Below are 15,152 nucleotides of genomic sequence, written 5' to 3'. Positions count from 1 at the left end.
ACTACTTTCATTTGTGTGAGGAGACGCTGGTGTGTTACACGTTTTATTTTTTAATTATGTCATAGACAAGGAGTAAGCAAATTATTGTCTGCTATTTTTCCCCTTAACATATTTATTTTATTTCTCACATTAAATAATTGGTTAATGGATTTATTTTAAATAAAATGTTAATTTGCAATTAAACACATTGTTGGTAATCAAATACTGTAATTTGTTAATTAAATATTAATCAATTAATCATAATTTATTCTCATAAAATAGATGAGAAATTATTTTTTCATTTTATTATTGGTATAATTAATTTCATACATTATATATAGACCTACACACATACTTTTTTTTAACCTCATCTAAGCAATCTGTTATTTTGAACATCAACAATTTTCCCTTGAGCAAAAAAATTGCCCACTCATGTCATACAATAACAAAATACAGACGTACAACTTTTTTTTCTTTGTGTTGTTTTGTTTTGATTCAAACACGGATGAAAAATTTTAATTCGTCATCGTGTCTCATCAAAAAATGCAGCCTGCGAGACAAAATCGGGGTCAAACTGCAATACCGGTTGCCATGGCTTTCCTTGGCTAAACTCCGCCCATTCCTCGTGACGTTACACGGTAGCGGTTAGTCAGTCACGTCGGCATGAAAATAGGAAACAAAAGAACTCGGACGTGTTGTTTTGTCAAGGACTGTCACGAAACTATTTAGACTATTATTAAGTGCTGCTTCCTTGTCACGCAAACAATGCCGCGACAACTCGTCTGCATTGTAGCACGCAAGGAAGGCTGACAAGAAGAAGCAAGGTGGCTAATGCTACTGCCCAAGTAGTTGCCTATCACTTCTCTTTAGGTAAGAGCTTCGTCTTTCCAATTTTCCACTTGTTCTGCTTTTCTTGTACTCCTTCCTAAAAAGATTGAGCTCTAATTTTACGCCACAGCTTACTCGACAGTGATTTAATACATTGTTTGTTTTTTTTCCTTCAGCGTAGCAAGTCAGCAAGTATCCTGTTAGCTCAACGTTTCCTAACATTTAGCACCATTTAACATTAGAAAAATCTCTCGGCACGCCACTAAACAAACATTTTTGCAAAACGCATGAATACTAAAATAATGATGGCGTGTTAATGTACTCACAATTTGACTTCAATGTGAAATTCGGGCCTGTTTATTTGAACTATAAAGCAGGAAAACATGACTCCTTTTGCCTTTATGGCAACAGGTGTATCCATAAATGTATTGTGCTCTCTGCAGCTTACATTGAGTGGAAAAGTCAATTTTGCAGTGACCTTAACCTATGTGATGTGAATGACCCTGTGTTTCTAGTAGTAGGTGAATGTTTGCCTGATAAATGTTGTCCTTTTTTAGAATCATGACACAAGAAGGCAGTGTGTGTGAAGTCACCCTTGATGTCGGGGGCATGACTTGCGGCTCCTGCGTCCAATCCATCGAGCAGCGCATTGGCTCTTTGCCAGGGGTAATACAAATAAAGGTAATAATATTTAATACTTTAACCGCTTTCATTTGATCAAAACAGCGGCACTGGGCAGACTTGTTGCAAAATTCTTCCGGTTCGAAACAGGTTCTTAATAACATGTCGTGGTAAATCTTTAAATCTCAACACATGGGGATTGAGACGTCCACAAGCTGATCAAAGATGACATTATGCAGCACGTTTTATAGTAGTCAGACCAATCTTGTAAAACTATGTAATATCAATGTAGCCACAAAGCCGGAATTGCAGTGATTGTGGCCTGCTTTTTTTGTTTACCCCTTAGGCTGAGATTAAATAACAAAGATAATGCAATTGTATGTTCAAGATAGAGGTCTGCCCTTTGCAGGACTCTGACAGCAGGTCGATACGCCACACCCACAGGAAACGTTTTTTGCCTTTTGTCTTTTTACAGAATTCCGTGTCTGAATCCCCTCTTGGTAATCTTTATAGACGTGAAATTGTCAGACCTTACTTGTAAATGTCACTGCAATTTTCATTCATTATAATTTTCATTTTCATTGGCACAAAAACAAAGTCTAATCCAAAGTGCGAACCCCCCCACTTTGCTTGAGTCAAGTGTTCCCTCCGGTGTGTCACATGTTTCTGCTTTCTGAAGGAAGAGAACAACAAGGACCATCATGTTTAAATCTCGTGGACCCAGTTTATAATCTTACTTTCATTTTCTACTGTAATAATGGTGATCAGAAAAGATCGTCGTTTGCTTTAATTTGAGCCTGCAATGAATTTAGTAGCAATGTAAATGAAAATAGTATGTTAGTATTTATGGTTAGTGTTGTTTTAAAAAAAATATATCAACACAAAGAGTAAAAACACTAACTGAAAGGTTTAATATGTTTCTAGAGTTATGGGCTCTGCACACGGGAGGCGACAAGCGACAGCGAAATATGTACCTCGTCGCCTCCAGGTCTTAACACACGGGACGCCATAAGCAGCCGCGGCGGCGGCGGCGGCAACATACGTCGCTCTCTTGTTACAACACATTTGATTGTCTATTAAATTGAAGGGAATCTAAACATTTTTCATTGTAAACACATAAGTTTCACTATAGTACGTTATTCCAGTATGAAGATCCATCCTATATCATTTTATTATTATTATTTATTATTATTATTAGCTGTTAAAAAAAACGGTAAAGAAAACTTACTGGACAAATTAACCCTGTACCCACAAGCTCTCATGCATCTGCCTTTTTGTTGACGTCACTGAAATCATTGCGTGAAGTATCGTATCCACACGTTACTTCATTAATCTGGTCTGTAATGAAATACTGGGGTAGAGTAACCTTATTCTTGCTTTCTTGCTTGACTGTGTTGTTCTCAAACACCATTAGAGCAATTTATCTGATTTCTCCCTTTAAATTAGATTGGATCCAACTTTAGTGTCATTACATGTCACAAACACATTTGTAGGCTCTTGCTGCCTACTGGGGAATAAGGGTAAGAATTTTAATAGTCAAAATGAGTCAAGTTTATTTCTTATTGAATGTAATCTTGCAAACCTTTCCTAATGTTTCTTCAAGACATGGTTGTTCTTATTTTGTAGGTCTCTTTAGAGCGAGCGAATGCCACAGTCATTTTTTATGACAGCCAACAGAGCGCTGAATCCCTATCGGAGGCCATCTATGACATGGGATTTGAATCAAGTTTATCTACGTCCGTCGCGTCCACACCCGTTTGCACTGATAGCCAGTTGATCCCGACATCAGGACTGACACCTTTCGCTGAACCGGAGGCTTTGGAGAAAGTATCTCAGATTTCGGGAGGGAGTTTGGCGGACGTCACCTTTGCCTCGCCTTTGACGCCCGCGCAGGAGCTCACTGAAGTCATGTTGGGGCCCTCGCCGTCGGAGAACGCCACTCCGAGCAGCCCTGGGCCAAAAGACGTGCCCGTGTCTCCATCTCGCAGCACAGACAGCAGAGCGGCGCTACTAAAAATGAGCATTCAAGGCATGACCTGTCATTCCTGCACCACCACGATTGAGGGGAAGATTGGAAAATTGAAAGGGATTGAAAAGATCAGAGGTGATAAAAAAATGTATTGATTGTGCTGTTAATACGGTATCGTTATTGTAATTTGTAATGGTGTCAAACTATATCTAACCCTAATTAGAGCTCTCGCAAAAATCAGTATTCATTTTCAGGATGATGAAGTATTAGTATTGTAACTAGGGCCCGACCAATTCATCAGCAGATATTAGCTCTTCTTTTAACTCATTCACTGCCAGCCCAGTAAAAAAAAAAAAAGCATTTGACCTTTAAAGCCGTCTATGGCAGTGAATGTGTTTAAAAAAAAGTTTTGGGCTGATTTTTTTTATTATTATACACATTAACACATTACAACATAAGACAAAGATGATGACTTTCAAACATTGCCCACACAAAAATCTGCAAAAAAAAACAACTAAAACTAAGGACTTGTTAGTGGAAAACAGTCAAATGATCTTCCTGCACGAATACTGAATTAATACCTCTGTAATACTGTCAATTAAAACTGACCATTATTCTTATCTTTTGTGGAAGCTGAGTATTTTATACAATTGTACAACTTCTGCTCTCTCATTTTTTACAGTCATTTTGGATTCTCAAGAAGCGACGATTGTGTACCTGCCTTACCTCATCAGTGTTCAGACCATCATCGACCAGATTGCTTTGGCCGGCTTTAAGGCTTGCGTGAAGTTCAAGCCACGCCCCCTGCAACTGCCCCTCAGTGAAGTTGAACGGTTTGCTGATTGTCATAAAACAAGTGCTACTTCACCAATAGACACTTCCGAGGAGACCGAAATCTTTATTGACACAGCTCTAGTCACACTGACGGTCAAAGGCATGCACTGTCGATCCTGTGTGGTCAATATCCAAGATAACATCTCAACGCTGCCTGGTGTATCCTCTGTGGTGGTTTCTCTTGAGGAAGAAAAAGCCTCCATATGCTACGACCCGCAGAAAGTCACAGTGCCTCAGTTGCGACAGGAAATTGAAGCACTTCCACCGGGGAACTTTAAAACTCAACCCTGGGACTCTTCTGGGCTCCTCAGCCCTCCAGCTACCTCGCCTCCACCTGCTTTATCTGCACCTCGAGCATTTGCAGTATCCCTGGCCAAACCTGCTGTACTCCAGCCTTGTTTTATCCAACCTCTGGCATCCATGGCCAAGATTCACATCGAGGGCATGACGTGTAATTCCTGCGTCCAGTCCATACAAGACATGATGTCTCAGAGAAAAGGTGTGACGTCAGCACAGGTGTTTTTGGCTGACGAGCAGGGCTTCTTTGAATACGACCCCCTGTTGACCTCCGTAGAAGAGCTTAGGGATGCCATAGAAGACATGGGCTTTGGTGCATTCTTATCTGGTGAGATGATCATCGTCATCTGTTTTACTGGAATAATGCAAAATAGCATTTTTTTCTTTGTCTTTACAGTTTTTTTTGTTTTTGCTACAAAGATTTGTTGCCAACAGAGAGCAGCCCCTTGCCAACTGTGTCGTCTTCAAATGTAGCACCAGTGAGAAATAAAGAACTAGAGGTCAGCCTCCTTAAAGAGCCCAGCCAGGATTGCAAAACGGGCAAAATGGACAAACTCTCAAGTGCGAACAAGTGCTTCATTCAGATCCGAGGCATGACCTGCGCATCATGTGTGGCAAACATTGAACGAAATCTCAAAAATGAACCTGGTCAGTTATCATTTTATATTAATGTATTCTTTTGCTCCCAAAAATTTATAAAAACATTCTACTTTAAAGATTGTCATGGTCCCAAAAACGTATTTGTAAATTTAATTAAATGTTATTATTATTTTATGCTAGAGCATACAGAAGGCTTTGTTGCAGCCTCTGACATGAATAGGTCGATTAAAGCAATTGTAGTCATTACAAAAAACGGCCAGCAGGTGGCAGCAGAGTATAAGAGATCAACCACGGCCATGTTGCAACAAGCAATTTTCCCCAGTGTTTTCAACAGATTTGTGAATATTAATGAAACTTAGTTGTATTCTAATGCTAATTTCTGCAAAACTGAAACTGATACAAATATACTTATTTTTTTTCCTGATGAAAGAAGTGACTCTAATCTTTCTTTTGGTAGCTTCCATGTTTTTATAGCAATAGAACACAATATTCTGTGGGCCTTGCAAAATCATTAAAAATCCAGTAAAATAGCCAAGAGCGAAGAAGGTTGCTCCAGTGAAAATGGCTGAGAGCGAATGAGTTAAAAGGAATATATTTTATATTAAAAAAATACGCATTTTTTGCAGGCATCTACACCGTTCTGGTAGCGTTAATGGCCAGTAAGGCCGAGGTACGCTATGATGCCGAAAAGATCGACCCTGTGAAGATCGTAGAGTGTGTGAATGAGCTCGGCTTCTCCGCCTCAGTCATGGAGAACTACGAAGGTTCAGATGGAAACCTAGAATTAGTGGTGAGTTATATGTCTGTTGTTTATTCAACACTGTAATTACATGAACAAGAAAAAATCCTTATATGGTCGGAAGACTACTGCCATGCCATTTCATGTATTCCCTTTTTTTTCTTCTCTTGGTTCCACTTCCTTCCAGGTAAGGGGGATGACTTGTGCCTCTTGTGTCCACAAAATTGAATCCAGCCTTATGAAAGAAAATGGGATTATATATGCCTCTGTTGCCTTAGCAACCAACAAAGCACACATCAAGTACGACTCTGAAGTGATAGGACCCCGAGACATCATCAAGCTGATTGGGGTACTACACTTCTTCAATGATGTTCAGTTTTTTTATTTGTTTCGTACATGTCTAGTGGTGTGAAAATTACATCATATTTAACGTGAAGCTGCAGGTTGAAATTGTAAATAAATAAATGTAATGTTGCTCTATCATGTTTGTAGAATTTAGGTTTTGAAGCATCTTTGGTGAAGAAGGACCGTGCTGCCAGTCATTTGGACCATAGCAAAGAGATACGACAGTGAGAAGCATTTTATTTTACATACACATCTCCCGTACACCTTTTGATTGGCGTGAAATCAGTCCAGGGTGTATCCCGCCTCATGCCTGAAGCCAGCCTAATGAGGACAAATATGATAGAAAAGGGGTTGGATGGATTTCCTACCGAAGGTTACAGCCACAAAAAAAAAAATATATAAACCTTATTACCTCCAACAAAACTCTCTTTGCTCTGCATACAAATATCAATAGATTTCTTCTTTGACATTAATGAAAAGAGCAAATGCATGAACATCGCTATAGTCATTTAGGTTGCTAAAACTAATGTTAAATACTATTGCTATCTTGGTTCAACAGCTGTAAACAAGGCTATACATTTACTTGGTAGCTACGCCAACTTCCAGGCACCACATTATGCTCCTGTTACCTGCTTCTTTTTGGCTCATATTGGAAGCTGGCTGTAAATTGGTTTCGGACTTTTTACCAGTCAAAACAAACAAAAACACTAGTTGAGGGCGCAGAGGCAACACGACAAGGCTAAAAATAGATTAGCTTGCGCTTTTGGGCTCACATATACACTATGGCAGCTCAGAACGACTCCAGAGTGAATGCGTATTTTTTTGCGGATCTGATCTATGCCATCATTGATCGATTGCACAAATTACGACATTACAATCGATCACAAATTTTGCACAAAAACTAAAATACCATCCAATCTCAATCCAGTCTATTCAATACCATCTTATTTTCTCAGTTTAATCAGCGAAGCAACTTTGACCACAGAGATAACATTCTAAAGATGCTAAAAATATGAATAATCACACGTCTCTGTTCTCTGAGGTGGAGGAAATCTTTCCTGGTGAGCCTGATATTCTGCGTGCCGGTGATGGGTATGATGGTGTACATGATCATCATGGACTACCAGATGAACGCTACACACCAGCACAACGCCACGGCCGAAGATCGCAACATGTTCCATGCCACCATGTTCCTGGAGAGACAGTTGCTCCCGGGCCTTTCTGTCATGAACCTGCTCTCGTTCCTTTTTTGCGTGCCTGTGCAGGTGAGTCATGAGGTTCCTTCGCTCCTTTACACCTGTGTGTGTGTGTAGCTGAGTAGCTAAAGTCTTTCTTCTAATGCTCTTCCTCTGTTTAGTTTATTGGAGGTCGCTACTTCTACGCTCAAGCCTACAAAGCAGTGAAACACAAATCTGCCAACATGGATGTGCTTATAGTCTTGGCCACCTCCATAGCCTTCACGTACTCTTCCGTCGTACTAATCGTGGCCATGGCGGAGCAAGCAAAAATCAACCCCATCACATTTTTTGACACGCCACCCATGCTTTTTGTCTTCATCTCCCTGGGACGCTGGTTGGAGCAGATAGCAAAGGTTCAAATAATTGACAAGATTTTGAATGTGCCATGTGGAATTGCCGCAACTAAGATGTTGTTTGCGTTTCTTCCTTGTAGAGCAAAACGTCCGAGGCTCTTTCCAAGCTCATGTCTCTGCAAGCCACTGAGGCCACAGTGGTCATTCTCAGTAGCGATTTAACCATTCTAAGGTACTGGTTGTGATTCACTGTGTAAATGTTTGTTCTTGAATTGCCTCTAGATAAGGCCAACATGATGTAACAGGAAATCCATGTTGGTCATTCTTCATAGGATAATGTAAAACTCGCATCCAGATGTCCTACAAATTAAGTTGTTATATCTTACCAAGAGAACCATATATCTCGGACATTTCTTGCGCACAGAGCACACAAGACAGTCTTATTTGGCGGTGAGATCTTAACATTTATCTAAATCTTTGTTTTTGTGTCAAAATTTTTCCAAGAAAAAACTTTTTCTCTTGGATTTTGACCTTAAAACAGTGCTTAACTCATTCACTCTCAGCCATTTCAACTGAAGCAAGCCTCTTTCGCTCCCAACTCACCATTATACAAACCGTATTGCTAAATAAATACCTTTGACATTGTCACTCAAAAATGAAAATAATTTTTGCTAAAAGGAAGAATATTTTATTTACAATCATGAGTTTTTTGTTGACTCTATTTCCAGTGAGAATCAAGTGGATGTAGAGCTGGTGCAGAGGGGAGACGTGGTCAAAGTAGTTCCTGGTGGAAAGTTTCCCGTCGATGGCAGAGTTCTTCAAGGGCATTCCATGGCGGATGAGTCGCTCATCACAGGTTGGTCACACTGTAGAGGGCAAAGAATTCTGTACCAAAACTGGAAAGCTGATTGCAGTAGACAGCTCCTTTCTGACCAGCTGTTGCTTTGGAACTTCAGGTGAGGCCATGCCCGTGACCAAGAAGCTGGGAAGTGTTGTGATTGCAGGCTCCATTAACCAGAATGGCTCTCTGCTGGTGAGCGCTACACATGTCGGCATGGACACCACGCTGTCGCAGATTGTCAAACTAGTTGAAGAGGCTCAGACTTCAAAGGTGCGTCATGGGATTCCGGCCATCTTTCATCAAGGTGGCTAAGGTGTCTGATTCTCTTTGTTGCTTCTTTTTAGGCTCCCATCCAACAGTATGCTGACAAGATCAGTGGCTACTTTGTACCCTTCATTGTCGGCGTGTCAGTCCTTACTTTGATTTCCTGGATTGCAATTGGGTTCATGGATTTCCCTCTGGTGGAAAAATACTTCCCAGTGAGTGTTCTAATGTTCTCAAATACTGTAGTGGTAGTCAATTAACTGAATAAACATGCACCTCAGATCAACACCTCCTTTCCCCCACCTAGACAAAAAAACTGTGGGTGGTATTAGCTGGTGTTCTATTTATATTGTAAATTGTGTATAATTAATTGTACATTCATTTTTGTGAACAGCTGTAGTGAAATGTGCTTTATATTTTATCTTAAGAAAAGAAAACCCTTATTACAAAAAGCTTCATGCCCAATCTATATTAAAGTTTTATGGGGGGGGGGGAAACCGTTTTCCACAATATTCTAATTTATTAAAAATGTCCTGTATTACCTCATAAATCCAAGTCCTTTTACATATGTTATGTAAAGGAGTCACTATAACACAATTCAGCACTAATTAATATGAAAAATAAATATATTTGTGGGGACTTGTTGTAATTTACAATGAACAAAATGGCCTGGAGTCCACAAGTTACTTCATGTTGCTCTGAATTTGATTTTTTTCTTTTTTTAAATGAAGTGTTCCTGTCATCACTGTCCCAACATGAAACACTAATGCCACCTAGTGGCAGAAAAATTACCTCATCACAAATGTATGCCTCAATGTTTCACACTCCTTTTTACCGTAAACATTAACTGTAACTAAATGATGCAACCACATTTGTATTTGATAACCATATTTGTCCACTTTTAACAAGATTATGAAAACATGAAAAGTACGTTGGATTGTACATTTAGAGCAGATATAACGTGCAATTAATTTACGGTTAATCGCGAGATAACTAAGGAAATCATGCAATTAATTACGATAATTGTAATTGACTGACAGCACTAATATATAAGCAGTATTCTGTACGCATATGTATGTGCGTGTGTGTATATATGCAGTATGACGTGGGCATTAAATTAGTTCTAAATTGCCTTTTAAAAGCATGAAAAAGATGTTCACATTGGTAAAACGGCACTGTTACTCTTGCAGGGTTATGACAAAAGCATTTCCAGGGCGGAGGCGGTGATTCGCTTCGCTTTCCAGGCCTCCATAACCGTGTTATGCATCGCCTGTCCCTGCTCCCTCGGTCTGGCGACCCCAACGGCTGTCATGGTGGGCACTGGGGTTGGAGCCCAAAATGGCATCCTGATAAAAGGAGGGGAACCTCTGGAAATGGCACATAAGGTGTGTTAATAACAATCCGGCCACCACAGTATGTTTCTCTGACTAAAAGCAAACATCTATACACAGGTCCAGTCAGTGGTGTTCGATAAGACCGGAACTATTACCTATGGCACTCCAAAGGTCGTCCAGGTCAAAATAGTTGTAGAGGGCAACAAGATGCCTCGCTCCCGACTGCTCGCCATCGTAGGCACAGCAGAGAACAGCAGCGAGCATCCTCTGGGAGCGGCTATCACCAAGTACTGCAAGCAGGTTGGTTTTGAATTCAACCACTCAAGTCCTGTTTCCTGAGCGCCAGCATAAGTAACGTCACATTAACCATGCGCGTGCAGGAACTCGGCTCAGAGTCGCTTGGAACGTGCACCGACTTCCAGGCCGTGCCGGGCTGCGGCATTCGGTGTCAGGTCAGCAACACCGAGATGCTGTCGAAGCACGCGGACAGCGACAGCGAGGACAACAACCAGCGCAACAGCATGCTTGTTCAGATCAGCGACACCATCACGTCAACCAGATCCCATTCCCTTATCATGGACCCACAGCCAATCAGTACGTCACAGTCCCGACATTCATGTCTGAATATTTACTCATTCAATCCCAAAAAACTTACAAATACTTTGTCCTTCACGCCCAAAAACATATTTATACAATTTTTTTGTTTTTTTTATGCTAGAGCATACAGAAGGCTTTGATATAGCTTCTGACCTGAAGAGGTTGCTTAAAGCAATGATAGTTATTACAAAAAACGGCCAGTAGGTGGCAGGAGAGTATAGGAGATCAACCAGGGCCATGTTGCAACAAGCTCTTTTTGCCTGTGTTTTGAACAGATTTGTGAATAATGATGAAACGGCTATATTCTAATGCTAATTACTGCAAAACGGAAACTGATAGAAATTTACTTTTTTTTCAAACAGTCAAAATTAAATAAAACAACCGGTAGCGAAGGGGGTTGCTTCAATGAAAATGGCTGGCAGTGAATAAGTTAATCGAGTGTGGTGTGTCCGCAGGTTTGGCCCAAACTGCAAGTTACATGGTCCTGATTGGCAATCGAGAGTGGATGAGGAGAAATTGTCTGCAGGTCCGAGATGATATCGATGACGCCATGGTGGAGCACGAGCGCAGAGGTCGCACCGCCGTCCTGGTTGCTGTAGACAGTGAGTGCCGCAAGTCAAGACACGAGGATGCTACTATTTCAAAACATGAGAGAAAACATTTCAACGCTGCCTTTTAGATCTGCTGTGTGCCATGATAGCCATAGCGGACACAGTGAAACCGGAAGCGGAGCTAGCAGTTCAAACTCTGACCAGCATGGGCCTGGAGGTCGTGTTGATGACGGGAGACAACAGCAAGACGGCACGGGCCATTGCTGCACAGGTGAGGCCCGACTCACGGCAAAGTGGATGATCATTAACTCATTCACTCCCAGCCATTTTTACTGAAGCAACCCCTTTCGCCCCCGGCTGTTTTGCTGGATTTTGACTGATTTTGCAAGGTCCGCAGAGTTATATTGTGTTCTATTGCTATAAAAACATGGAACCTACCAAGAGAAAGATTACAGTCTCTTCTTTAATCAGGAAAATATATATATATATTTGTATCTGTTTCAGTTTTGCAGCAATTAGTATTAGAATAAAGCTAAGTTTCATCAATATTCACATTTGTGGTGAAAACACTGGGGGAAAAGAGCTCGTTTATGGCCCTGGCTTATCTCTTATACTCTGCTGCAACCTACTGGCCGTTTTTCATAATAACTACCATTGCTTTAAGCCACTTCTTCATGTCAGAAGCTGCATCAAAGCCTTCAGTTCCATAATTAATATTGGGTTGAATTAAAGAGAAGCGAATCAAATCAGGAAAAATGGAAATCGAATCGATTGAGGAAATTAGAATCTATACCCAGCCCTATTATTGCAATTCAATATATGATTTATTTCCCCCCTTCACCTCCCTTCTTTCTGCATCAGGTGGGCATCAGGAAAGTTTTTGCTGAGGTGCTGCCCTCCCACAAGGTGGCCAAGGTAGAGCAGCTGCAGCAGGCGGGAAAGAGGGTCGCCATGGTAGGCGACGGCATCAACGACTCGCCCGCTCTGGCCATGGCTGACGTTGGCATCGCCATAGGAACCGGCACGGATGTGGCCATCGAGGCGGCGGACGTGGTGTTGATCAGGGTGCGAATTAAATGTTTGACTTTGGCCTTTGCTGCACTGATGTGTTATTTTGCTCCTATGCTCTCATAAGATAATGCTCCATTCTCGTAGGATCTGGTGGAGAAATGTTTTGTTTACGTTTTTTGTTCCTTAGACAAATACCTCCCTAAAGGAATCATATTTACAATTAATTGTTTCAAATGTGTGTTTTTTTACATTTGTTTGACTCTGTTTTTAAAATATATTAATTTGTGTTGACAGAATGACTTGCTGGACGTGGTCAGCAGCATCGACCTCTCTAAAAAGACCGTCAAGAGGATCAGGATCAACTTTGTCTTCGCTCTCATCTACAACCTGGTCGGCATTCCCATCGCTGCAGGTAAGAGACCACAGTCGGCCTCATTATTCCCAAAAACTGAAACACAAAAACAGAACTTGACAAGATATTCAGCAATCCAAACGGTAAATGTTTAAGAAGTGTGCATGTTTATAAAGTGCTTATAAAAATAAAAAAAAGTTGACACCCGTGTTTTTGTGATATGCAAATGTGAAAATGATACATCATTTGAAAACGTGTGGCACTATTACTGTAATGTGAACTATAACCTGTACAACTTGTATGTGTAATACTAAAAACTAGAGGGAAAGTAAAAAAAACTGAGATAATGTGGTTGCACAGGTGTGCACATTACATGTTAAAGTCTGTAATATTTTAAACATTCAATCTGTTGGTTTATATTTTGTTTCTTTTAATATTTAGATTTTATTCTTGTGTAGTCTTTTTCTGATAAATGTACAGTTCATTCTTTTTCTTGTAATATATTGCAAAGAATACAAAAGTTTCTTTAGTCTCACACAGTTTTTTCTTGTAAAAATAGTTTTTTTCACCTAATATTCTATTTTTTGTTTATAAAGACTTTTTTTTAATGACTGTGCTCATAATTTACAATTTAGGTTCAACTAAAATTAGCACATAGTTCTAAAACTGTTAAAAAATTTCTGCATTACTTCTTTATTATCCCAGACTTTTTTGTAATATTTGTTTTTTCTGTATTTAAACTTCATTCTTGATTTTTTATTTAATCATGAATTCATTCAGAAATGTAACTTTATTTTTTCTGTTCTGTGTTGTAGTGCGTAAATTTTTTTTGTGGCATTAAAGGAACTTTAAATTAACTCAAAAGTAATGCACTAATGACACGCCTAATAAATCTATAGAATACTTTTTACTAGGATGTTCTCCAAATTGTAACTTTTTTTGTCTACAATTACATCTTTGCATCCTCAGGTGTGTTCCTTCCCATTGGTTTGGTGTTACAGCCGTGGATGGGCTCCGCCGCCATGGCGTTGTCTTCCGTTTCTGTGGTTTTGTCCTCACTTCTACTCAAATGGTAATCAACTCTTCGACACCAACGCCACCTTTCAACCCGCCGCCGCCTCACTGTCGAACCTTTTGCGTAGCTACACCAAGCCCAGCGCAGAGAAGCTGGAGGCCCGGCTGGAGGCCCGCTTCGGCCGCGGCGCGCGGCACGGCAGCCTGTCCGACGTCAGCGTCAACATCGGCATGGGCGAGCTGCGCCGATCCTCGCCCAGGCTCAGCCTCCTGGACCGTATCGTCAACTACAGCCGGGCGTCCATCAATTCGCTGCGCTCCGACAAGCACTCGATCCACAGCCAGGTGTTCAGCGAGCCCGACAAACACTCGCTCCTGGTGGGGGAGATGCCGTTGGATGAGGAGTTGTGCTGAAGGCCGGCCGGCGTCATAAAGTAAACAAGGTAGCTGCGTTTTTCTCCCTCAAGCGGCTTCGCGAGGGGCATATCTGGGTGGAGGATGCCGTTGCGTCACGCTCGACTCCAAGAAAGCGTGTGCACTTCAGAGCTAAGTGGCTCACTTACTCTTCTCCTTCTTTTCCCTCCATTTTGTTGACGTCAGAGCCCTTCAGCCATCTTAACGCGCCTGTGTATCCAAAGACCTTTTTAAGTTTGAGATCTTTTTCATTCAATGTTGTATAATACGGAGTATTTATATTTACCCTTATTTATCTCATCTAAATCCACGTGGGAGATTCAAATGACACTTGAGAGCGAATTGGAAACAGTGTTAGCCAAGTGCCAGTGGAAATGCCGTCGTGGCAAAGTCCAGCACATTCCAAAGAGAGCACCTTGGAACCAATAGCGGTCAAGTGTTGCCGTGGCGACGTGCAGGCGTTCACTTAACTGGACGTAATCTGCTGTGATCTTTTTACATTTGTGTTGCTCGTTGCCGTGCAGTTTGTCGTCTATAATGTCAAGGAAGTGCATTTAGGCCAGGGGTGTCAAACGCACGGCTCGCGGGCCGAATCAGGCCCACAAAGGGGTTTAATCCGGCCCGTGAGATTTTGTAAAAAAACAAAAAAAAAAAAAGGGGGGGGGGGTTGGGGATTAATCAGCCAGCCACAATGAAAACATATAAATGTGTAATTCTACAAGCAATCCTCAGATGAGCAATGCAACTTGTACACGGAATTGCACTGGATGTCATTGTTTTATACACCTAAAGTTACGGTTTGTAAAAAAAAATTAAAAAATAAATAAAACAGACCAACATAAATCAAACATAAACATGCTAAATACATATAACAAGGATTGACGTCCTTATAACTTCATTAACTGCGCCACACAATGCATTCTGGGAACAATATATATGCAAAACAGGTAGATATAACACGCCCTGAACTCATACAGGCCAAGTGTTGCCGCGTTCTATTTGCATTCGTCTTATTTTTTTATTTACTGTTC

At 40.9% G+C, this 15,152-nt stretch overlaps 1 protein-coding gene across 1 annotated transcript; it reads left to right on the top strand.

Moving 5' to 3' along the window:
* Window positions 1–619: 619 nt before the first annotated feature.
* Window positions 620–14,770, top strand: atp7a (ATPase copper transporting alpha). Its single transcript, XM_086085403.1, has 23 exons — window positions 620–849; window positions 1,365–1,488; window positions 3,055–3,532; window positions 4,080–4,856; window positions 4,949–5,176; window positions 5,755–5,918; window positions 6,055–6,216; window positions 6,360–6,436; window positions 7,255–7,477; window positions 7,570–7,803; window positions 7,884–7,975; window positions 8,472–8,599; window positions 8,700–8,854; window positions 8,929–9,063; window positions 10,039–10,233; window positions 10,300–10,482; window positions 10,563–10,776; window positions 11,235–11,381; window positions 11,459–11,601; window positions 12,192–12,395; window positions 12,636–12,753; window positions 13,663–13,765; window positions 13,836–14,770. Exons 2-23 carry the CDS (start codon window positions 1,369–1,371, stop codon window positions 14,119–14,121), a joined length of 4,566 nt encoding a protein of 1,521 aa, XP_085941529.1. The 5' UTR covers window positions 620–849; window positions 1,365–1,368; the 3' UTR covers window positions 14,122–14,770.
* The last annotated feature ends 382 nt before the right edge of the window (window positions 14,771–15,152 follow it).

Source organism: Leptonotus elevatus, chromosome 9 (genome assembly GCF_054856555.1).
Source record: "Leptonotus elevatus isolate MCC_2025b chromosome 9, RoL_Lele_1.0, whole genome shotgun sequence".
Lineage (NCBI taxonomy): Eukaryota > Metazoa > Chordata > Actinopteri > Syngnathiformes > Syngnathidae > Leptonotus > Leptonotus elevatus.
The sequence above is the reverse complement of the archived record's forward strand: the minus strand, read 5'-3'. Positions and strand labels throughout refer to the sequence as shown.